We start from the raw sequence: 25,836 nt of genomic DNA, 5'->3' as shown, positions 1-25,836 counted from the left end.
AAACAGAAGATTTACTTATTGTGGACCCTAACCAGGTTCATCGTAAACCCATAGATCACCTCTATATTGCGTAAAAATCAATGTACTCTCTCCTAAAAGAAGAAACTAAGGCTTTGTTGAAAATGGAATATGACATCACTGACTCCTCTAGAGCAAGAAGGTCCAGTCACAAGAGCAAGTGGCCACAACTAAATTCGCCTGGCCGAGTAGTGTCTAGTGGGGACCATAGTGTCCACCGACAGGAAACAAGGAGCTCTCAGGAAACCCGAAACATTGCCTCGAAAGACCTCAATGCAATGGAGGGGCCTCGGAGCACAAACGCTGTGCACAAAAAGAGTTATTTACAAGAACTGCCAAGAGACAAAAGAAAACAAATCAAAACACCTGGCACCTGCCAGGTCCGCCACCAGAGAACTCACGAAGTGGAATTACTCAAGCAGCACTTCTATGATAACTAGAACGATCTTGAAAACGGTGCCTAAATCAATGCCATCTGCTGATCAAGCGGCCAAGACCCCCTCCACACAGAGTATAGGGTCCTGGCTACCAAAAGCCCAGGTAAGGCAAACATAAAGATAGCAACGCCTGGACCATGAGCCCAACCTTCAACCTACCAGCTTGGACATTACATCTAGGTCCCTCGTTCAGCTGGGCTCATGGAACACCAGGGGCCACTCGCACCTGATGGCTCAAGGGGACATATAGTTAGCGGATTACGGTATCTTGTGTCTACAGGAGACTTGGCTCACACAAGCCCTGATGTTAGAGGGCTACAAAATCTCCTTATCGCCAGGAAGTGGCTTCACACTGGAAGCAACACTGATCAGCAATCCATCTCTCCTTATGTTTAAAGCCAGATGGACATACCCAGAGGCCAAGGATAGTAAAGGAAACTTTTCATCTTTCATAATTGCAAATACCTACTGGAACCCAGCGGTCATCAGCGACTCCTCATATCTAGACATGCTGGAAGAAGCAATCGACGAGGCACTAACTGTCCATCTATCCTCCTACTCTCTGATATCTGGCCACATCAATGCAACGTGCCAGACTCAATTCAACCCTAAAAACTCACATCAGACCTTAAGACCAGCAGCTCAAAGAGGAGTTGCATGGTCAAAGTTGATGAACTCACATGAACTTCATAATTTAGACAAAGCGTTCCCAGACATCGATCGATTGCCCACATGGGAGTGGGACACTTCAAGAGCAACAATAGACTATGGGGGTCATTACAACCCAGGCGCTAATTGCGCCAACTTTACCACCATGGTGTAAACTATGTTTACACCATGGTGGATGGCGGATTTACCGCCCCATTCCAAGGTGAGTGGGGCGGGAAATCCCCATTTCCCATTTTCCCTTCCCCATTCCCATTTTTGCCCCATAGGGCATAATGGGAGTGGGGAAGGCGCTAATTAAGCCACCGTAAATTACGGTGGCGTAATTAGCATCATGGCAGGTTAGCGCCATGGATTTTAACGGCTGCTAAAAGCAGCCGTTAAAATCAGAATCAGGCGTTAAGGGTTAACAACGACGTTAACCCTTAACGCCTGGGTCGTAATGAGGCCCTATATCTGTGGGCCTCATTACGACCCAGGCGGTAAGTTACCGGGGGTGCCAGTGGCCAGATTTTAGGGATGTGCCATTATAAGTATAGGGACATTTGGCATAGATTGCCTTTCCGAGGGGGAGGAAGGTGCCCAGGCCGCAGAGCACCTGAATACTCTGCACCCCTGCCCAACATCTAGATAGCCATTGGCTGAAAGACCCCAGTAGGGTGAGGGATTGGGGACAGTCCCCTACCAACGTAGGTTGTTTGATCAAAATTGCAGTGACTGCCCTCAAAAGGCTTGCCACTGTAACTGTAGTTTACACATTTCCAACTATGTAACAGGGGAGGAAACAAAAACAGTTATGGAAATGTCCTTGATTTGCATGTGTGCCCATCATGGACATATCAATGCTAAGAGCTGTCTAACATGCCCCTGGCAGCATTGGGCGGTGCTGTTCTCATAGATGTCCCTCATGTAAGAGCATGACTAGGCTTTTTGGCTCTGGATGTGAAATTGTGTTTACCTCCCTAGGCGTGACAGACTGTGCGAGAAGCCACCTCTAGCACACCCAGATTTTCCTGTTGGGTTTGCACATGTGTTTGTCACCAGCAACAGAACTAGTAGTGTCAGTCACTCTCCTGCGATACTTAAGCACCAAAGATTGTAAAGTCCTGCTGGTGGGGCACGAGCTCTTCACAGCCGGTTGCATTAAGGTGTTTCATGTTCCATAGGACGGTCCTTTCATCAACTAGTCTCCTATTTTATACGGTGTTGATTCCCACGCTAATGGTCATTTTTATTTTCGATAACCCCTGTTGCCGTTGCCTGTTATGGATATAAGGCGTCTTTGGATAGTATTTACATGGTTCTACATGATTTCTTACCCACACATTACAAAATGGTAGGTTACTTCATGAAATAGTTCCTGATGGGTTTTACATTTTTTGCTAACGGGGGTCTCCCTCAAGAACCCCATCACACTCCTTCACCTGTTCCTAATGCTCTACCGTCCCTGCCCCTCTACATATATCCATCTATTCCCCCATCCACGATAAAACCTACCACAAAGTAAGATACCACTTTGTAATTTGTTGGAAGGAAACCAAGTTGCACTTTGTGCAGATTGTCATACGTGTCTGCTCTTTCTCTCCGTTCACCACAAATACTTATTTGTTAACAGCAATTCATCTGACTAATTCATGGATAAGGAGAATCCCTTAAGCCCTTAGCTCATGTATGCAGTTGCACGCATCTTGCATGGCTCTGGATGTATCCAGGGCTAGCAGTGAGTAACACTATACGGCTGGCAACACTTAATCCAATCCAATCCAATTATAACGAGTTCTGCTTCTTCACAGGGACTTGTGATTTCGAGCTGGATTCCTGTGGCTGGAGTACAATGAAACACAGGCAACTAAGGAGCCTTGACTGGGACTGGAGCAGCGGGGCAGGCCAGGGAGGAGACCACTCTCCCACAGCGGACCACACCCTGGGGACCAAAGACGGTAAGAGAAAGCGACCACCCTTTGAGGACCAGATCGCACGCAGTTGACCAATGTTAAAAGTCGGCTTAACCATGGAAACCCAGCAGCAAACATCAAATCAACCTTATGCTGGGGACCGTGTTTAGTCATGTTGATGAGAATAACTGACTGACCATGACTTCAGAATTGTTCTTGCTTTGATGACCATAAATAGGGCAATGTGAAAGGCAAGACAAACATAGGGAAATGAGAAAAACTGTAGCCAAGGACCATAACAAGAGAAAAAAGGCAAGGGCCAAGGAGAGGGAAAGAGGAGGAGTGTGATTTGGATATGTGGGGACCACTCATTTTGGGAAAGAATCATAGTCATTTTTTTTTAATTATTTGTTTTAATTCTGTTTGGTTTAAAACAATTTAAACCTTTACAATTCTACAGTTAATTGCAAATCATATCCAAAGAGAGAAAGGAAAAGGAAAAAGAAAAATAAGGAAGAGAAAAAAAAAGAAGAAAAAAGAAGCACAATTGTTATAAAACAAGGACACCAACAAAGCTCATACGGGCATATATGCTCCTGCATTGTTGAGTGCTTAATAAAATCTTAAAACACTTCATTATCTACATAATTTACATGCATTTAGAAATCTTACTGCTGCTACTAACATGGCATTTGAGGCCCTATTCTGCAAAGATAGCCACAACAGATCTCCATCTACTCTTTCCACAAAAGGCAGACATTTTGCAAATATCGTAATACGTTGGTTCAGCAAACTATTGCATTGGACTAACAAATGTCATTGATGTTGCCAGGGCTAAATCAGAATTCACCAATGACATATTACTATTGAGTGAGACATCCTTTTGTCTCCTAAAGAACTCTATTAGAGCCCTTAGGAACTTTCTAGATGATTTAGGGCCTGATTGGATATTGTTGTTCTTTTTTTTCCTTTTCCCTTTAGCTTTACCCTTACCACTCATACTCGCGACCTTCCTTGATCCATTGTCCTTGGCCACCTCATTTTCTGTTGTTACATTCACTGTCCCTTCAACCTGTAGGGGGATAAGGTTCACAGGGGGATTAGTTATAGGCCCTTTCTCTTTCCAACCCTTTTTCCACCAGCCCCAAGCATGGTAGTCCTATCTGTCTCCAATTCTCGGAGCTCAATTTTTTGAGGGACACAGCATTCAGGTTCAATATTCTTGTCTGACCCTTTAGTTCATCCAATAGTCCCTCATTCATTTCCTTCATTGAGTAAGGAATTCAACAGGGATCCAACTACCTCTGCCACATCAGATCAGGGCATTGGGTCCGAGTTCTTGTTACCGCTAGTTTCTCCAGTATTCTTTTTTTTTAAACACTTTATTTATAATTTTCACAAAATATATTACAACCATGCATTGATTCCGAAGAATGAATAATTACAGTAAAAATACAAAAAGAAAACAAAACATATGCAACAACAAAGCAAAGTAAAGGACCAACATATCAATTTGAAATCACATAAATACCAACAATACAGATCAACAAGAGAACAAGACAAATCAGGACAAAGGACAATACATAAAACACACTCCCCCATCCCAACCCCCCCTTACTTAAAAGAGAATATAAAGCCATTAATCTCATACTATGACATAAAATCATCCACTCCAGTATTCATAACCTCTGATTCATCTTCAATCAGAACTTCTGAACAGTAGATTGCTAAATCTGCTCCAGTAAAAATATGAGGGGTGTTCAGCAATGAGGCTGATAATTGAGATGTATTCAGGTCAGTCCTCTACCCTCACCCCTCTGAAGGAGCTGATTTCCCTAAGATTTGATTTTTTAATTGTTGGAGTAAAGAGCCAAAGTCGCTCACTTGAGAGACTACTACTGTGCTTGAGCGAGTAAGAAAATAGTCATTAATTGTGTGTTTCAGAAATTATATAGAGCCTTTTCTTTGGCCCAATGATTATTGAATGTCTGTGAATGCACATGTCGGAGGCAAACTGTCAGAATCGATAGTAGGAGAGGGAGGAAGCGGCATTGCAACCACCAAACTCATGCTGTCGCGTCTGTTTGAAAAAAACAATGGTGCTTCCATCGGCAACACCTTGGTCTGAGAGCCCCCCTTTCGCTCCCTCAAATTATACATGATGCACAGTAGGCACACATTTAACTCCACGGATCAGGCAAAGGGTACTTTTCTTGCTTAGGGATTTCCACACGTTGTCACACTAACCCTGCTGTGTGGCAGAGGTTTCCTCCTCCTGCCTCTTACACCAAGCAACAAAGCAGCACCCTGCTTCGCACTTTGCTCTGTGCTTTGCCAAGCGCACTGCCTCAGGGATTTTAAATGATCCACAAAAGGAAGTCACTCCACATACACCTCCACAGCAGCTAGGAGCTGTACTTAGCTCCTCGCGTTCTCAACAAGGATTAAGAATAGTGCTTAGCCAGCACAGATGATGCCCTGCACTAGTTCGAAACGATTACCACTGCAGTCCCAATCAGGCACTGCTTGCCTGGTAAACTGACAGGAGCCTCTAGTTGCACCCAATCTGGTAAGGTGCCAGAATTGAAGCAGCTTTACTCAACCCGAACCAGGGGTTGCTGCCACTGGAGGGATTCCTTCTCAAGGCTTGCAAAGAAAGCTTATTTTCCATAATTCGTCAAATGTTTTCATTTTGCCAAAAATCACTCTACCCCCTTCCCGATTACCAAGTTGGGTAACATAAAGCAGACCTCCTCTTGGGTTTCAAGGATTGTAAAATGAAGCAGGCATCACCCTGAGGACCAGGGATGAGGGTAAGAAAATGGGGGCCACACTTTTGGAACATGGAAGGGTAATCAAAAACAGATGCCATAGCAGGAGCCTAAGGAGTGTGTTATAGGCAGCTATCAACTTGGAAAAATCAGACCACATTTTGGGAACCAAGCAGGGTAGGAAAAAGCAGATCACAATTTGGTGCCAGGCAGGGTAAGAAAAGGTAGGCCTCACAGGATAAATTCAACTACACCCTAGGAATAAGGAGGGGGAGATGAATCAGGCGTCATCATGGGAACCAGGGAGGATAACGTAAAGCAAGCATCATCCTCCTGGTGACCAAGGAGGATAAGACAAAGCAGACATCATTCTAGGGACCATGAAGGGTAAGAAAACATTAACTTCACTCTGAGGTCAAGAAGGGTAAGCAAACACTATCCACATCACATTGAACAAGGCGGGTAAGATAAACCTGACTACATTCTGGGAAAAGTGGGGGTGAGGGGGCAAGATGGAGCTGCTCATACTTTAGGGTCAAATCAGGATAAAATATGGTCAAACAGACCCTCAGGACCAAGGCATACACAATAGATAACAAGATGTTAACCAAAGTAAGATAAACTTGCCAACTCCATGGGTCTCAAGAAAGGCAAGATAAAGCAGAATACACCGTCAGGGAAACCTGCAGGCACAGGTCCAAATACCAGCATAGACCTCTCAGCATTTCATCATTTAAAAAATATATATATATTTTTATTTGTCCATTTATAGCAGCGCACACAGTCCGTAGGCATCTGCGCGCTAGTTACCATGAAAACAGACATAGATCATGATTGGTAAGGAAGGGGCGAGTGGTGTCAATTGAAAAGGAGAGTTTCAAATGCTTCCTGGAGATGTTGTAGGAGGGTTCACTTTGCAGGTGAGGGGGTAGTTTATTCCAAAGAGCAGGTGCCTGGACAGGGAAGCTAGAGCTGCCCGCTTTTGAACGCTTGAACCTAGGCGTGACAAGGTGATGGCTGTAGGCAGTTCTTGTTGGTCTTTCTGAGGCTTGTCTTTTGAGTTTATCAGATAGGTAGCCTGGGGGATCATCGGACAGACTTCGGTGGGGGAGGGAGAGAATTTTGAAGTTAATTCTGTCCATGTCCTTAACAGGGAGCCAGTGGATCATACTAGTGCCAGTGTAACTTAAAGCCGGATAGTAGAGGGCAAGGGAGGGTTTACTGCTGTTGATGAGTTTGATTGCATATCCTGATGTTGAGGCAGCAAGGTTGACCTGGAGAGTCATGCTAAGAGAGGAGTGGAGGTAAACCCTAAGGGTCTTGACAAAGGGGGCAATGCAAATCTTATGACCGTCAATGATGAATGAGGGAGATTCTGGGGGAGTTTCTTCAGAAGGGCAAAGGGGCCAATGAGCAGGGGCTCCATTTTTTCGTCACTTAGGCAAAGACTGTGTGCTGCCATCCAGGATTGGATGGTTTAGTAGATTTCATTAATTCTGAGAGTGTCTTTTTGGTGGTCTCCGGAGAGGGGGATGAGAATTTGGGTGTTGTCGGCATAGTTGATATATGATATTCCCAGGGCATCGAGGTGGTCAAACAGGGGCTTGGTGTAAATGTTGTACAGGGTAGGAGCCTTGGGGCACTCTGCAGGAGTTAGGTGTCGGTGAGGCAGTGGCTTCCCCCATGAATACCCTGGAGGATCTTTTTGACAAGAATAAGGTGATCCATTTAGTGGCTTCAGGGGAAAAGTACGCGGCAGCGGTCAGAGCTTGGCAAAGGATCTTATGGTCTACGAGGTCGAATGTCGCAGAGAGTTTGAGTAGTAGGAGCAGTGATATGGTACTGCTGTCGTTGGCACTGTCGAGCTGTTTTTTGAAGTTGAGGAGTGCTGTTTCTGTTCGATGCTTAGGGCGGACGCCTGATTGGTGGGAGGAACACCTGTATTTGTAGATAGGCTACTCTGTCCATGATTTTGAGGAGGAAAGGGACTGTGGTGATGGGATGATAGTTGGTTAGAAGTCAATAACTAGAGCACCATCAAGTTAGGTAATTAAACAGCAATTGTTACAGGATTTTGAAGGAGGAGAAATCTGCTATGAAGTACTATATAAGAACATAGTGAACATGGGGATATCTTCGCATCAAGCGTTCTGGCATCCATGAATTCTAGCTCAGAGACAGAAACAAAAAAGAAAAAGCCGGCACTTGGAGGAGTCTCTTTAGAAGTCTTTATTAGGTGTAGATTCAAGAGATGCTTCAAACACACTCTCAAAGATATAATGCCTCTCTTCTACTTTTATAGTCTTTTGTATACCAAGCCCACATTAGTCATACTTATCATTGACAATTGCTGTCTGGTGCACAGACTGGCTATTTTAGACCCAGCTAGACACATTATAACATTTCTCAACTTCTGCCCAAAACAGTTTTAATCACATCACTGTCACTCCCACATCTACCTTTTGAGGTCCTGCCAAGTTTAGTTAGCCCTTATACCATGGGGAAATGAATAGTCTCTATTTTATGATGCCAAATAATGCAGCTGGTCTGTTCAAATTGGTAATTTCCCTTGCCTTTATCTCACTCCATCATCAATTTTGTCTGCCTTTCCTGCCAAGTTCCAAAATTAACCTCCCAGACTTAATTATCTCACAGCAAAATGCTGCCAAAGACTATATCATGTGTTGGTTTCTATTGCTTTATCAGCATGAGTCAGGATTTGCCCACACCTGGCCTTAGAAGTGGTCACCATTTTCTTTGAGGCATCTATTTTAAAATATATATGTGTTTGCCTACTGTATTAATTCTTCAGGGAGCCATTATTTAATTATTTAAGCACTCTTCACTTTGTATCTCTTCCTCATGATATGTGTGTGATATTTAAAGAACCCTTCACTTCCTGGGTCATTTTAACCCAGATATTGCAGCGCCATGTGCACTTTTTACCTTTAATATAAGGCACTATAATCCTGATTTCTGCATTAATGGAACCATTGATCTGCTTATCATGTTATCTGTGCTTAGTTGTGGGGGGAGGGGTTGACACCCCTAAACAGTGGCAACCTTAGTAAACTCACATTCGCACCCAGGAAGGATGCTCAGCCAATCAAGTGGCTGGAACAGTGGGTGACGATGCACTGGTTACCTGGCTACCCTCTGAACCACCGGCCCAGGTCCCTGCTCTCCCAGTTGCACACCTGCATCCCTGCACTTGGGGTTGTATCTGCAACTCTACAGTCCCCCTTCCTACACTTATCTAACACTTGTTGTCTGCACTTAACCCCTGCACTGCCACATGCTGGCTGCACTTCATTTTTCATTGTATTGATCCTATATCTTGCACTTGCTTCTCCTCCCTTCCCCTGGCACTTTTTCCCTTCCCTCTCCCCTGCACTTCTTCCCCTTCCCCAGGCACTTTTCCCCTTCCCTCTCCCCTGCACTTGCGCAATCCCAATTCATTTGGCCTAGTAAGATCATTGTCTTGTCCCCCCTTGCTCCCCTCCCCTGCCTCGTCGCGCCTTCAAATACTTGTTTATAGGCGCGCTATAAATGTCTTATCATATCATAATCCCTGCCCACTTTCCCAGCCACCCGAGGCCCTTCCTGTTGCCTCCCAGCCCCTGCCACATACCTTTCGGAATCGGAGCATTGTGCTCCGGTCCCAGAGCTCTTCCCAACTGTCAGCCGCCATATGGCAGTGGCCATCTTTTTTTTCTTTTTTTTCTATTTCTCACCGGGAGATCGGCTGCACTAGCACCGTGGATCTTCTGGTGGAAAATTAAGAAAGCCATTTGCACCACAGGCAACACCCACAGCCCGAGCTGAGGCCCTCACATCACTCTGGCCTGCCTTAGCTCAGGCTGGTGGGCCGTTAAAGGCCATGTCAGCCTTCTGGCAGGGTATAGAAGCCATATTCTTCATGTTTTTCTAAAACTTCCACTTGTACTTATGATTCTTAAAGTAATTACTTTCTCTAGTCGGGTTTAGGTGAAAACTGAGGTGTACAGTTCCTTATCATCAGCCCTTTTCATCAGCATACAGAAGAAAATAATATGGGCCAGCACATATACCCTTGGTACACAGCTTTATAAAAATGTTTGGAAGAATGCAAATAAAGAGGGGTACCTTGGAACATCCCTGCTTCACCATTTTTGTAGCAACAGAGCTCCTGTGTCCCACCTTTCATTGCTCGAACCTACAGCGGCTGAGGAGTCAACTAACACCTGTAGGACTCGAGTAAACAGTTCCTTGTGCCATCGCAGTGCAATCTTCTATAAACCAAAACATGGTTAGGGTAGGATGTTATCTATGTCCTATGGTTTCTCTGTTGTCTGTACAGAATGGGTCCTACTTATACTTCCACTTCAAGAAGAATTATTTTCAGCCAATTCATTTTGACCCATCCACAGTTATATCACTGATTGACTAAACTGTTCAGTTTCCAAATTAAGATCTTCCATTCATGCTTTTATGTCGGGCAGTTTCAGTTTTAAAATATTGAATTTTGGATGCAGGATGAGCCGCGGTCTTCCTCGTGACACACCTAGCACAGTGCTGGAAATACTACTCCACATCTGATGCTAATCTGGGCCAGACAAACCTTGGACCACTCAAAGGTTCTGTCACTGCCAAGATGTCCGTGCTGGTCGTGGACTGCATACAATACTGCTCTGAATCTCTGTGGCAAAGCCAGGCGATGTAGTAGCCGGTCTCCAACTTTGCTTTCCTTGTACAGAATTCCATCCTTCTGCACGAGAGTCTTCCACTCCTTCAGCATTGCAGTTTGCTCTGTGTCATGAAGGACATCTCTGGACACATCCGCTCCCGTGGTCTTGGCTTTCAGGAACGGAGTGATGCCAGGATCCGCTAGCTATGACATACAGATCTCATTTTGGGTCACACGCAGTAGCTCAGATACCACTAGACTGGTGATGTTGCAGTTGATGGTGGGTGCTGCCTCAGCTGAGGATTCCAAGCAATCCACGCTCCTGGCTCTGCCTTGCTCCTGCTGACTCACAGCCTGGTAGATAGCTCTGATGCCTGCTGAAGACAACTCCTTCCACAAGGTGGATCCAGCTGTATCACCCGGCTGAGCATGAGGCCTCTGAGAGAGTTAGTCCATCCAGGTCTGTACTGTAGAATGGAGTTGTATGTGGACAGTGCAGTGAGCCAGCGGTGTCCAGTAACATCCAGCTTTGCCGACTTCAACACATATGTAAAGGAGTTGTCAGTCTTCATTGTGAAGGTGACACCGTAGAGGTAATCCTGGAACTTCTCTGTGATGGCCCACTTCAATGCCAAGAATTCCAACTTGTGGACTGGGTAATTTCTCTACGCTGCATGCAGGCCTCGGGGGCAAAAGCGACCGATCTAGTCTCACCGATGGCCTTCTGGTAGAGAACAGATTGTGTCCACACGCATGATGTAAGGTAACTGCGGATCCGCGTAGGCCAGGACTGGTGCTGTAGTGAGCTCCTCAAAGGCCTGCTGGCATCGGTCAGTCCAACACTCACCAGAGGGCTCCCGTGCATGATATAGATGGTCCACAAAGTTGGTGGGGTTCTTCTGGCTCCTCTGGGCAGGTGGGTACCCTATGGTGAGGTCCACAAGTGGTCGGAATTAATCCCCTCAGCCCAGGGTTGTCTCAATGTCCTTGCGGCTGCTCTCGGGTTCTGCTTTCCTCCTGTGTTTTTCAGTGGTGACTCTTGTGGCAGAAGGCAACAGGGAGCAACAGCAGCAACCATGCAGGGGACCCCGAAGACTTTGAAGGGCTGGCAGTAGGCGGTGGCAGGTAACAGCAGCAACAGTGTGTTAGGGCTCCAAAGTCTTAATATGGGCTGGGCTGCGTTTGTCAGGTGCAGCCCAGCACTCCGAGGCAACACCTGCCAGGTGTGACCCAGGGTTTTCTGGTGGGCCACCTGAACGGGGGTGGCCCTTAATTTACAATCAGCCGCCTGGAGCGATAAAAACACATTTTGGGCACTCCCCAGCTATGGGGAGTGCGTAAAACATTGGCCTGGGCACAGTGGTGGTGGATGTGCCGCCTGGGGGGTGGCCAAGATGCTGATCAGGCACTCCCCTGAATGTCAGGGGAGTGCCTTTCTTGAGGCTAACGCCCAGTCTGCAGCAGTCGCCGGAGCGGAGAGCTTCTAACCCTGTTGAAGGGTTTCTCCAACTATCACCAGTACTCCTCTCGCGCTGGTGACTGTTTTATTTTTCTATTTTAGTGTAAGGGCATCCTTGCGTGCCCACGTGTGAGGTTCCCTTACTCTAACATTTTCTTTTTTGCAGGTTACCGGTGCAGCTCGCCTTGGGGATCTGATTTTCTGTTGTTTTTTTATTATCTTGGGATCCCTGGTGCCACTTGCATTGGGGATCCGATTTTCTATTTGTTTTTAATATTTCAGGATCCCCGGCATGGCTTCACGCACCAGGATTTCTTTCTTCAATTACCGACCTGGGGGTTCCACTTCATTGGTCTTTGCAGGGCTATACATTAAGGTTTTAAGAGAGGTCAGGTTTTCCTAAAGCAATCTGCATGGAAATTAATCATAGAAGCCAGGCCAGGATTGAGGAGAAATTTCTTTGGTTCCAGCCATGACCCCACAGAGGGCTTTGGGGCCATCTTGGCTCACATAACGCCTAAAAAATGAATTCCCCAGCGAGACTTTGGAAGCAGCAAGCAACAGGATCAGCACCATCCAAGCACTGGTAACTGAGGTTATAACTGAGCCCTCAGCACAGGATTTCATAGAAAGGAAAGAGCGACAAAGCCCTCTGCTTAATCATTGTGGTAAAGGGTGGGGTGGCCCCGGGTGCCTGGTGCCATGACTTGCTAAGTAATCCTGTGCCAGTGAGAGGTGCAGGGAGGATCTCTCAAGTTACCCCAGAATGCCACAGCCGTTCAGCAGGGGTTCATCACAGGGTGAGAACATGCCCTTACCCCTTTAAAGGTAGCTCCTGCAAGGATAGACTGTCTAAAATGCACACACTCCTTCAGTGTGATTATCACCAAGAGGTATCACATATGGGAATAGAGGGACGCCCCTCTCCCAAGGGGTGAGGGGTCTTGCCAGGATGGTCATAGCTCCTCACATGGTTACACTAGTGCCACTGGGGGGAAAGTGATTTTCAAAGTAACACGTTGCCTGCTGCAAGAACACTGGGCTCTGCAGACAAAATATATGTGCAAGGAACTGCACCCTAAGAAATGTTTTAGTCTGATACACATGTGCAAATAAAAAATGATGTTTGTGATCGTAGCTCACAGAGCTCCACTGTATAAGCCCCACTTACTGACCAGGCCTCAAAGGCAGCAGAGGAGACACAAGCCATTAGTACCTAACCAAACATGTTTTGAACCTGAACCCTTGAATATGGTTAAACGAGTGGGTCCCTCAGCGGTGGGGCTAAGCTGCTATAGAAGCCACTGGGTTTTCCATGACTGGGTGGGTATTTGGAAGAAGAGGAAGAGTGGCGTTGGCCACTGTTGGAGGCAAGACAGGGGTAGTTGATCAGGAGGCAGGAGGCTGGAGAGAGATGGCCAGAGTGCAAGAAAATAGTTTTGAGGGTGTGAAGGGTGAGGTGGTGGTTAGTAGGAACACAGAACGAGTAAGGAGGGAGTGCTAAAGAAAGAGAGGAAGGAGTAACTAGAATAGAGGCAGTTGGCAGCAACATCAACAGAGGAAAGGAGAATATTTAGAAGTAAGATGGAGGAAAGCCCGGAGGAAGAAGGATTTTTGAGAACAAAAAGGCAAAGAGAAGGAGTAGGAGAGGTGGACTAGCAGAAAGAAAGATGAAAGCGTGTGCAAAAGGAGCATACATACTACAAGCATGACAGAAGGGAGATGAGAGGCAGTGGAAGGACAAGCCTCTGCAGAGCATTGAGGCAGTACATGTGGAGATGAAGGAGGACTACAAGAGAGCGTTGAGTACAGGAGGAACAGGAGAGGCCCCCTTAGGCATAAAACTTTTGTCATATATCATGCAGGTATATAAGAATGGGGTGTTGGAGACTAGCGCCAGGACCCTAAGGAAGGGACGAATGCGGGACCCCAGGTTCCAGGTGTAGGGGTCTCCCAGGAGTGCAGGATTAGAAGCAGAGGACCTATATCTACGGAACAAGGAACCAAGAAAGATGTTTGGAGATACTCATGCCCCCAAGACAATGAGTAACCAATAACTGAGAATGCATACTTAGGGATTATCCTCGAATTGAAGAATAGGAAACTCAGAGACTTCATTATTCGAACTCGAAGACAAAGATATCCTGTTGCTGTGTTAAATTTTCGTAAACTGGCCCACGTGTGTAACAATACCTAATTTTAAAGCCTTAAGCTATGTGTTTGCCTAATATTGATCCTTCTCAACTTCATGGCAATAGTTTGGCAAAGGAGAGTGTTAGTGTTCATTAGCAAATGAATGAGCAGTTCACTGTTTGTCTCCATGTTACTGACTGCATTCACATATGCATGTACACACACACAGATCACCTACCCCCCTGCTTTAGTACGCTGGTGATAGAAAAAATCTAATATCCACATTTCACTGGGGCCTCCAAAATATCCTGCATAACAGTATGCATTTTGATTCTTGGAAAAAGGTTCTAGCAGCAAAACATTGTTTTTAGTTCATTAGAATCTGTGTCTCAAATTTAAATGAATTATGTTGATTAGAAGGAAATCCTAAATGGAAAAATTATGTGTGAAAATATAGAATACATACATATCGAATTAGAATTGGTAGAAAATCAAAAGTAAAATACGAATATACATTTAGATAAAAATGAAAATGCATACACCAAAGACCAAATGAGGAGAACCTTCTTGCTCCTTTTACACAGAACTTAACCTTCTTTTTCTCTGCCCCCATTAAAAATCTCCTTTCCAAGGGCCATAGACCCGTAAAATTAATATTGCTTGTGTAGAAAAAATCACATTCACTGCCCCAAGCCTCTACTCTGTTATTAGACTTTGTCGTAAATTTGAAAATGCAACAGAAACATAATTCACAACATCAAGGCATTTTTCATTCAATTTTCCTTTTTCAGTGTTTCTAATTCAGCATTATGTACATTTTATATTTCCCATTCAACATTTTCACAAATTACATAGTTTCAACATTAAGATTGTTCTGATCTAGATTATTGCTTAATGGGTTTCGCTGGGTTTTTTCTCAGATTCGCGTCACCCTTCTGTTTGGGCTATTAGGTGGAGCTGAAAGTGCTACCTTTAAAGCCAAAACTATTGTCATTAACATAAGAGCTTCAAATGAGGGATTTGAATGAGGGTCTGTAATGCTTTTCCAATGGAGATGATATTTGAGGAGGGATACACAGTAGTAATCCCTCCCATTCCCTGCCCCTAGCCAATGTAATCCCTATGGATAATCCCACCCATTCCTGCCCATCTCTGAACTCTTTAATTTTGTGTGAGCTCTTCCATGGAGACAGCCATCTGGAAGCTCTCTGGAAATAAGCCAAAACTAGCGGCCGTCTTTGAATGGGAAAGATACCATGCATCTCGTATATAATCTTTTTTTAAATTGCTAAAGTAATTATAATAATTGATATTATTCACTTTTATATATTTTTCCGTATGCTTTTTTTAACCTTAAATTGTGTGATAATGTTTTTAATGTATAAATAATCACGTTCACCATGTTTTTATTGCAATTATGTTTTTATTTAAATATAAATCAAGCATTGACTAATTCGGGATATCAGAGTACCCTAAACGGTGCGTACCACGCCTTGTTATTTTTGAATACACTGACTTGAAATAAATAACGACAATAACGACGGCTGCCGCTTCTGATCTTTCTGTGAAATAGTGGCTGAATAAGAAGACCAACTTAATTTGTGTGCGTTCTTTAAACTTGATTTGCAAGTCTGCAGTTTTAATTCAGTCAAAACAGGAGCCCACAACATCAGACGTAAGCATTTTTATGTCCTGGTTTACTTAATAGGGAGAGTCAGGCAGAAGGGCTGCTTACTTTTGCTATTGTAGGTTATATAATTAAGGGTGCACAAACCTGTTCAGTCGAATGGCTCCCGTGCAGCCATTTCATGCCTTTGCTTTGTTGCAGCAAGTTCTCCAGATGCCTCTGCCTCATGGGCCGATGCCGATGACGTCTTTCTCCTCACTGTATGTGCATGAGCCAGTGCAGACCACGAGCGCCAGTCTAATTATTTGTGACACTGGAGAGTTCTGTCCCCTGTGCCAGAAACTGCAGTGAAGCAGAGAACGTTTAATTTAAGGCATCAGTGCTTTGCAATGGGATACGTTAGAGGCAGGAAATGAATGGCAGAGCCAGCCTGTTTCAAGGTTGATGGATGAAAGGTTTCTTACGCCTCGCTGAGAAGGGAACTAGATAGTCTTCATTTGAATAAGACATGCCAGAGTTCATTGTATTATTAGAATCCCCTTTGCAGAGGTGTACAAAAAGCAAGGACAGAGATATTGTTATAGGGCTAATGCAAACACCAGCTGAGAACAGGTTTATGTCAGACACTTCAATAAATCAGAGGGGACACAGAGCAAGGTTGAAATCAGATTTTTCACACATATAATAATAATTAGTAATAATAATAATATGTTAAATAAATGTCATAATTGTATTATAGACACAGAGGCAAAGGTTTATGCTTCTCTTCCTTTACTCAAACTCGAGCAGCATACAGTATAACAGTTTAACTAATCAAAAAATAACACATCCAAAAAACTAATTTCCCATAAAGTCTGTTGTGTGTGGTTCATTCTTTTGATGTCCATGAAAAACAAAAACCACGTGACTCCTTCCACCAATCATAACATAAACTTTCCTTAATCCTCTTTTACACTCCTGTGTCCTTCCTCTTTTTTGTCTGTGTCCAACTTTAATTTCAACCTTGCGTCCCAACATGTAAATGCTGTAATGCTCAACCTTCTATTCCTCATGTTTCCATAAACATTTGACCTCATGATCCATTAGATGTATTCTCCACCAGAGAACCTGAAACACAAACAATATTTCAGACTACTGTCCCAAGGGTGGGTAATCTGTGACCACAAAAGTGATGGGTTGAAGGTTTTGAATGAATCTGTACCACTGGCGTTGCTCTGGGCAACCTTCCACGCCACCGTTTTTTAGCCGGTCTGTGCCATTGCAAAAGGGGTCCAGTCATATGCAAATCAGTCTGGTACTGCCACCAATGGTAGCAGCCCAGCCCGAACTACTAGGCCAGGTCCCCTCTGCACGGAAACACAAGCAACCCCAGAGATGTTTCGGCCTTGTTTGGCCTCCTCAGTGAGGTGCAGCTTGGTTCCCTATGGCGCAGCGAGCAAGGGACCCACTTCTGGGCATACCCTCCGTCACATTGTGAGACAAACTGTGACCACAAAAGTAATGGGTGGAAGGTTTTGAATGAATCTGTACCACTGTCGTTGCTCCTCATGTTTCCATAAACATTTGACCTCATGATCCATTAGATGTATTCTCCACCAGAGAACCTGAAACACAAACAATATTTCAGACTACTGTACCAAGGGTGGGTAATCGACATGAAAACTTTCCCATATATCTTTTGCCAACAATACCATCTTTTATAGTATTATCATCACAGAATGCAATACATTTAAATTTACAACATCGATTATTGGGTGGGATAATCCTTCTCCTCAGTATCTTTAATAGAATTATGACTCTGTAACGTATGTGTGGAAAATCTGAATTCTATGTCAAGACACAGAGACTTGTTTAAAGCTTACTTGCCACCAACATAGCTATTTTTTCACTGGCTTAAAATAAAAGGTTTTAAACGTCGATTCATTCGACCAGTCTGCTGCCTTCATGATGTCCTCTAGTCTGGCCCCTGCTAGGAAAGCCTTAGAGGCCATTGCTCCTCTCATTGAGAGTGCCCCATAGGAATCTGTACCTACTCCAGCCTGTGTCATCACCCATATAATCGATCTCGCCAGTTTGGCTGTCGCCACTGCCCCAAACGGTTTCCTTATGGCTATGAATAACTAATTTACCCCTGGGGTCTCCTTCCCCTATTCATGCTGTAATACATGTCACTGGGCATCATTTTGGTTGTTCTAAGAATGCGTGATATGATTTTGATCTCAACCACGTTTTGGTCCTCTTCACTAAATCAAAGGTAATACCCTGCGAAGATCATGACTTCCTATTGATCTCTAAAGCCTTTATGTCTGATACCCTCTTGCATGACAGTAAACATAATAGCATAGATAGCTTGGCTGATAATGCCTTCCTAGTTTGTCATTGTCTGCCCATGATAGGAACATTTTCAAGACTTTGGGCCTCATTACATGGATGGCGGTGGACCAAGGTGCTATTAGCACCTTGGTCCATGCCGGTAAAATACCGGCACCACCTTGGTGGAAAGGGGAATTACCGCCCTATTCCAAGGTTGGTGGGGCGGTAATTCCCCCTTCCCCCATTGCCCTTCCCCATTCCCATTTTTGCCCCATAGGGCTCTATGGGAATGGGGAAGGCGCTAATTATGGTACCGCAAATTGCGGTACCGTAATTAGCTCCCGGGTCCCTTTGCGGGTTGGTTTTTAACGCCTGCAAAAAGCAGGCGTTAAATTCCCCAACCCGCAAAGGGACCTCGTAGTAAGGCGGTAAGGGTTTACCGGTACCGGTAAAATACCGGTACCGGTAAACCCTTACTGAGGCCCTTTGTCTACGTCCCATACCTGTTCATATATATGCTTTGGAGCTCTGATTATTCTAACCCCTTTCAACAGTTTGCAAACTAAAGGGTGTTCTCCCACGGTTAACCCCTCAATTCTTGGGTGTCCCACAGAAATAGCTGAGCGGGCTGTATTAATCGTTCTATATGCTTTGACCTGGGCTGCTAACTGTGCCAAATAATTAGCTACATGCACTACATCTGTTCTAGTGGGATGTATGTCCCTTTCCACACACCAAATGTGCCAACCTGACCAGGCTGTTCTGTATGCCTTCTTGGTCCCAGGTGCCTAAGCCTCATCGATAATGTGTTCAGCTTCTTCCGATAATCCTGGCCTAGTCCAGGCTCCCCTGAAATTGCCCATGCAATGTAGCTGAGGCTGCCTGTCCTCACTAGTAGATGACCTTCTCCTGTGGGGTCCCTCACTAGGAGGTCTAATTTCAGCAATACTATCGGATTGTCGTAGGTTATCTCTAGCAGGTCCGGGAACCATGCTTGACTCCTCCAATCCGGCGTAATTAGTACCATGGATACTCGCTGTCTCCGCACCTGCGCTAGAGTCCTCACGATCATCGCGAATGGAGGGAAAGTGCAATCTTTGCTCGGACCCCACTGTTGCAGAAAAGAGTCTATCGCTTCCGCCTCTGGGTCTGGTCTCCAGCTGAAAAAACCAAGTAAGTTGCTTGTTCAACCTTGTTGCAAAGAGGTCTGTTCTGCATGGACCCCATCTCTCCATCGGTGCCTGGAAAACACTCTTGTCCAGCTTCCAATCGCTGGCATCCCTGAGGAATCTTGAGTTCCAATCTGCTACCTCGTTCAGACAGCCTGGCAGGTATTCTGACATCACTGATATGCCTCACTGTAGGCACAGATGCAAAAACTCTTTCGCTAGCACTGCTAACATCTTTGACCTCATGCCTCCCAGTCTGTTTATATAACAAACTGCTGACATGTTGTACATCTTGAGGAGTACGCAACATCGTGCCCTCTCCTGTGTCCAGCATTTCACCACAAAGGATCCTGCTAGAAGCTCTGGGCAATTTATGTGTAGATTTAATTGGTCTCCTGACCATCTGCCGCTGTCGACAGATCACCGGATCTGGCTCCCCATTCCCACCTGCTGGCATCGGATTCTATCACTAGGTCCGGGGATGAGCCAAATATTGCCCTTCCATTCCAGGCATCCATGGCACCCATGTGCTGCAACCACCATTGCAGTTCCTCTTTCGCCTCTATAGACAGATGTTCCCCTCCTGAGGTGTTGGATTTTCAGTCTCTGAAGGGCCCTGTAATGTAGAGGACCCGAGAATATTGCCTGTATTGACAAAGCTAGGCATCCCACTATTCTCATTAGCTCTCTCAGGGATATCGTCTCTGATGTTAATCTGTTCTTTATCTCTTTCTTTATGTCATTCACCTTGCTCAGATAGAGATTTAACGTTCCCTGTACTGTGTCTACTCTGAAGCCCAAAAATATCATGTTCTGGTCTGCCTGCAGGCTTGAATTCTCCCAGTTTATTCCAGTTTATTAGGAAACCAAGTTGTTGTAACAAATCTGTAGTAAGTTCTATCTGTTCCTTGATCCGCATTTTTTCCTGGCACATTATATAAATGTCGTCCAGATAAATGATTAGTTTGATCCCTCTTTCTCTGAAGCACCAAGGGGCTGATGCTAGACCGAATGGTAGGCAGGTGAATTCCCAAACCTGCCCCTGCCAGTGAAACCTCAGAAATCTCTATTGTTCTGCTGCCATAGGGATGGTTAGATAAGCGTCTTTGAGATCTATTCTCGCAAGCCAATCCCCTTGTTGCAAAATGTCTCTCAGCAGGTGTATGCCCTCCGTTTTGAAATATCTATAGACTCCGAACGTATTTAGTTCTCTTAAGCTTATTATCTGCCTTGTCTTGTGACGGCCTCTCACTAGAAACATGTTGCTTATGAAGCTGTCTCCTATGTTTGTTACTTGTTTTATAGGATCTTTCTGTGCTAGTTCTCTTATTACTGTATCTAGTTACTCTTCGTCTGCTATGCTGATCATTAATAACTTCGGCCATTTCTCTTGTTTTGGTAAACTTATCCAATCTATGTGGAAGCCCTGAACAGTGTCTAAACCCCAAGCATCTGAAGAGATCAATCTCCATTTCTCTACACATTTTCATACTCTCCCCCCTACTGCGTGAATATGCGTTTGAGTTTCTGCGCCTGCAGATTTCTCCCCACCTGTGTTAGGCTGATGTTGGTTTCTGGGGTTTCTCTGCCCTCTTCCTCTTCCTCTTGATGGGAAGAATGGGTTTGGTTTTCTTTCATCCTGTTTGCAGTGGTCTCTGTCACTTTGGAACCTGTTACTGTTGAAACGGCTGGCGGAGCGGCCCCTGCCTCTTCCAGCCCTGTCAAAAACCTGTCTGCCAAATGCTTTCTTAAGAGTAAGCGAATTTTGTTAGCTCTTTTATAGAGGCATCTCCAAAGAGCTTCCCTTTTGCTGAAGCTGCTGCCTCAGATGTGGCCAACTCACTCAGTTTGGGATCAATCTTGACCAGAATTGACCTTCTTCTTTCCGCCATAATCGCGATAAAATAGTTGGGTCGGTAGGTTAATTTTTACCTTTCGCCTCTTCTGCCATCTCCATTATCTTTGTAAGTGGTCCAACCACATCTAACATTTTATCTTGACATTATCGCCAGGATCTGTCTAACACTTTCTTTATATCCTTCACGTACCTCCCCATGAACGTGGACATGCGGTCATCAATGTCCGGCATCTCTGCAATCCCTTCTGGCAGGTGTGGCCTTGGGTATTCGGCCCTCAATTTGTTTCTGACTTCTTTTGCCAGTGGTGTTCGTAGCCTCTTTTTTATATATGCCGCAATCTTGAACGGAGGTTCCCATTCATAGGACCTAGGGTTTATGAGTGCGTCCGGATCAAATTCATCTACGGCCTCCTCTTTGTCCTCTGTTCTCTTTTTCTGAGGAGCTCTATCTTCTTCTTCTTCCGAAGATATAACTTCTACCTCTTCCTCCAATGATGGGCTCCCCCAATCATCTTCGTCATACCCCTCTGAGCTATCAGAGGTGTCATCACGTCATTTATGTTCTTTTCCTTTCCAGGTTATAGTGTGCGTTTGTCCTTACTTTTCCGTGGCAAGCCCGGGCAGGGGTGGTCTTGCCTTTACCGGCCTTGCAGGCTTTTCTCCTTCCCCCTTTATCCATTCCTGTACCCCTTATCCCCTTCAGCTCTTCCATTCCTCTGGAGAACGTAATCCAGTCCTCCATGACTGCCAGTTGAGAACTGTGCCCCATGGAATGACTCAGGGCTTGTTGCAGTATCTCCCCCATGCCAGGTTGCATCCTTTCTGGCTCACTTGAGCCATGCCTTCTTCGCTCGAGCTGGGATTAATATGGGACAGTAGTGCCACTGTATCAAACAATACTCACAGGTGTCTTGGGCCTGTACCCATCTCAATATCTTTATAGGGCAGATTGTAGCTTTTCTGGCGTGTTCAATGTGTGTATTACTTTCCCAAAGGGTGCTGTGCCTTTTTTGGCCACTAGATGGCAGTGTCATGTGGTTAATACGCTCTTCCTCACACTTTGTTTGCAATCCTTGAACACTTGATGCTTTGCTCCTACTTTCCTTTCTCCTTCTCTCCAACGAACGTTGGGAAATGACTAAAATGACTTCTTGTCTAAACACTGTGTCCGAATTTGTGGTGATCTTTGAAACGTCATGGAGGTAACAGACAAGGAGCACCAGAACCCTTAAGAGTCACAGTCGTGCTCCTCATACTTCTGTGACTACAGTGCCCTCTATAGTTCCCCGGAACTATCCGTCCCATCGAGTTCGCGTTCTAATCACTTAAATCCCTGCGGATATGCTCCACCACTGCTCTGAACGCTGCACGCGTAATCCCTCGCTGCGCTTATACAAACATCAAACCCATGTAATTGATCATTAACATAAACCTTTCAATCAGTAAAGTAACGTAATGTTAGGTACTTAACTGGCTGCCCGAGCAGCAAAGAAAGAGGAAGGACACAGGAGTGTAAAGGAGGATAAAGGACAGTATATGTTGTGATTGGTGGAAGGAGTTACATGGTTTTTGTTTTTGATGGACATCAAAAGAATGAACTGCACACAAAAGACTTAATGGCAAATGTAGTTTTTTGGATGTGTTATTCTTTGACGAGTTAAACTGTTATACTGTATGATGCTCGAGTTTGAGTAAAGGAAGAGAAGCATAATACGCGCCTCTGTGTCTTGACATAGAATTGTCGCCTCCTTAATCGTAATATCAACTGCGTACTAACTGGACACCCCTCCTGCACGGGACATGCCCCGTGCCGCAAACTTCCCAGGAAAACATCAAAATGGGACGGGGTGAACACTTCCTTAAACATAGAGACAGGACGTTACAGATATATACACCACTTTCCTGGTGACACCTAGATGTCAGCAGTGCTGCTGGTGTCCTGGACCCGGCTAGCCACTATGATGTGTACAGCTGCCCTCCTATTAGCTCCCTCCTTGTGTTGCAGCGGACCTCCTGCTCTGCGTGCACTGGATGTGTGTGCCTTCCTGCACTGAGTACACTGCTGTCTTGTTTTGGTGCTGTCAGTGCTGCTGCCCTCCTGCTGGGGTGTGCCGGATGCTGCTGCACTGGCCGATGTTGCTCTCCTGCTGTGTTTTAATGGGCACTGCTGCTCTTCAGCTGTGAGTACAGATGCGCAGCTGTTCTGTGATGACCTCTGTTTTGACAGGCGACCCCACTGCGCTTACATACTATTATGTAGTGCCAACTGTGCACTAATGGTCCCCTCAGACGATGTATGTCTCAACAGGGTAGCGACATGCACGTCCCCTGCTGCTCTAGCTGTGGGTGCTCCGTTAACTATCACCAGTTTTGTGGACAGCACTGGCTACCGCTGCCCATCATTGCTTTTCACAACTTTAGCTATCTGCGTGCCCCAGTGCACGGCCAGCAGTCTCGGGCTTGGTGGTCTGGCTGATGCTGGTCCCCAAAGATTGATACTTAACCAGCGCTGTTAATTATCTCCCAGTTCTGTTGTCAGAGGTCTACCGGTGCTACCACTCGTCCCACTTTGCTCCTGCTGGTGGTTGCCACTGGTCCACGCTTTCTTGTCTTCTCTTGTGCCTCTCTGCAGCTTTTTCCCGAGACTGCTGGCCGTGCCCCAGTGCACGGCCAGCAGTCTCGGGCTTGGTGGTCTGGCTGATGCTGGTCCCCAAAGATTGATACTTAACCAGCGCTGTTAATTATCTCCCAGTTCTGTTGTCAGAGGTCTACCGGTGCTACCACTCGTCCCACTTTGCTCCTGCTGGTGGTTGCCACTGGTCCACGCTTTCTTGTCTTCTCTTGTGCCTCTCTGCAGCTTTTTCTCGTCTTGTGCCTCTCTGCAGTTTTCTTTTCTCGTCTCGTGCCTGTCTGCAGCTTTTTCTTTTTCTCATGCCTTTCTGCAGCTTCCTTTCTGTGTCTCATGCCTCGTCGTCATTCCTTAATTGCCTTATAACTGAGATATTAGCACGCTGTTGCCACCATATGTTATCTCATGCTGCTCTGCTGCCTCCACTTGGGAGATTTTGCACAAAGCGTTCAGCTTATGTATCATTTTGTTGTACTTTATTCATGGTTTATCATTTGTCACAGATGCCTTCCCAGTGTAAAGAAAAGCGAATGATCAGTGAATAGCCATGTACAAGGGAGATCTTCATCTTTGCATTTCCACAGCGTGCATATGTGACTGTTCATGATCTATTCACACAGAGTATCACCTGTACCCCTACGCAGTGCTTATGTGTAAGTATTGGACATTTGCTAGGCACTGCTATTAGATGCCCATGTACTCGCACTATTGTGTACCTGCTACCATCAATGGCATTTAATACCACTACGGCTGTGCCTAGCAAGTGCCTTTCCCATGCCTACACAATAGCCCAAACAGTTGGCATTGCCAATGCTTGTTTTTTTGAAGGACACACATCCTGTTGTGGGTAGCCATAATCTTTTGATGCCCATGAAAGTCAACACTTTGAGATCATAACATCCGTATTTGTGTTTTTCCTCTTATTTAGGTCACTACATTTCCATTGACACTAACCAACTGAACGCTGGGGAGACCTCTGCCTGGCTGATGAGTGAAGAACTCCCATCAACCACCGGCTCCTGCCTCAAATTCTGGTTCCGTACAGATTCTGAAGACGAATTGTGTAAGTACTAATTATTTTTTTTCCTGTAACCGGCCCATGGTCTAACCACTCCATAGCTTTCAGAGGGCACTCATTTGTCTGACACATTCACCCTGATTGAGATAGTATACAAATAACCCTGGACTTGGCAAGGGGCACCCATCACAATACATTGGGCTATGGACACAGGAGGGCATGCCCTCCAAGGACATTTCCTGTTCATGGGTTGCCCACACATATGCATATCTTATGTGGGTCAATTGATTCTCTTACTTTTTGAAAACACTAATTTTGTCACACAAGCCATCATTTTGAATGCTTGGCTGCACTTGGCACCGACCGGGCTCCTATAATTGGGCAAACAGTATTTAAGCCCTACCTTGATGAATCACGCCAGTGAGAAACATCTATTGGTTGTTAATCATGATAATGGAATTTCAACTGTGAATAACATCAGAAATAAATATTTGCAAATAATCTAATTTTCTGAAAGGTTTCACTTGAATGATCAAGTATTTGAACCCTACATATGCTTGACTAACTTCCAAGGGCAGGTGCAACAGACGTCAAAATACCTTTCAAAAACATAGCTCTGTACTGGCATATGGAGGTAGTGCCCTCTGCACTTCCTGTGGTAATATCAGTAGCAAAGGTTATAAGGATATACTTCTATACTTCCTGCCATGTCATTGGCTGTGTGCTGTCATATCCACTACCCATGACATTTTGGTGACTTGATGTGCCTGAGGGCCAGCAGCTAGTCATCATAGAAAGACCTTGCATCGCTACCCGTGGTGTAAGACCAGTGGCAAAAAGGCCTGGCCACACCAACACCTGCCCAACATACATGAAAGAGTTGAGTCTGCCTGATTATGGCTACCAGTCAGAGGCCAGGAACTGAAGGCAGAAGGTGAGGGCCTGCAGGAGGAGGTGGGTCTCTGACATCTCCAACCAGGTAAAATCCCTTTAGATTTAAGTGTGGGACAGCAACAGAAGGTTCTGACAAGATTGATGGGAATGGTGTTCCCACAAGGGTTCCCCATGTGGAAGTTGGCAAATTTGGTGGCTAAGGATAACACCTGGAGATGTTTATATTTTTGAATAGCCACGTTGGGACTGTGATGTGGTAAAACATTACTAAATACTTACTCCC

At 45.2% G+C, this 25,836-nt stretch overlaps 1 protein-coding gene across 1 annotated transcript in view; it reads left to right on the top strand.

Annotated features, from left to right (window-relative positions):
• The window catches only part of MAMDC4 (MAM domain containing 4), a 498,376-nt gene that overhangs the window by 426,235 nt on the left and 46,305 nt on the right, over nucleotides 1-25,836 (top strand). Inside the window, exons 26-27 of the mRNA XM_069609267.1 lie at nucleotides 2,915-3,061; nucleotides 24,570-24,704. Coding sequence (XP_069465368.1) covers nucleotides 2,915-3,061; nucleotides 24,570-24,704 — 282 coding nt within the window. The remainder of the gene's footprint in view (nucleotides 1-2,914; nucleotides 3,062-24,569; nucleotides 24,705-25,836) is intronic.

The sequence above is a fragment of the Ambystoma mexicanum genome, chromosome 8 (genome assembly GCF_040938575.1).
Source record: "Ambystoma mexicanum isolate Mex_15411 chromosome 8, UKY_AmexF1_1, whole genome shotgun sequence".
In the NCBI taxonomy this organism is placed as follows: domain Eukaryota; kingdom Metazoa; phylum Chordata; class Amphibia; order Caudata; family Ambystomatidae; genus Ambystoma; species Ambystoma mexicanum.
This window is presented reverse-complemented; position numbering and strand designations above follow the sequence as displayed.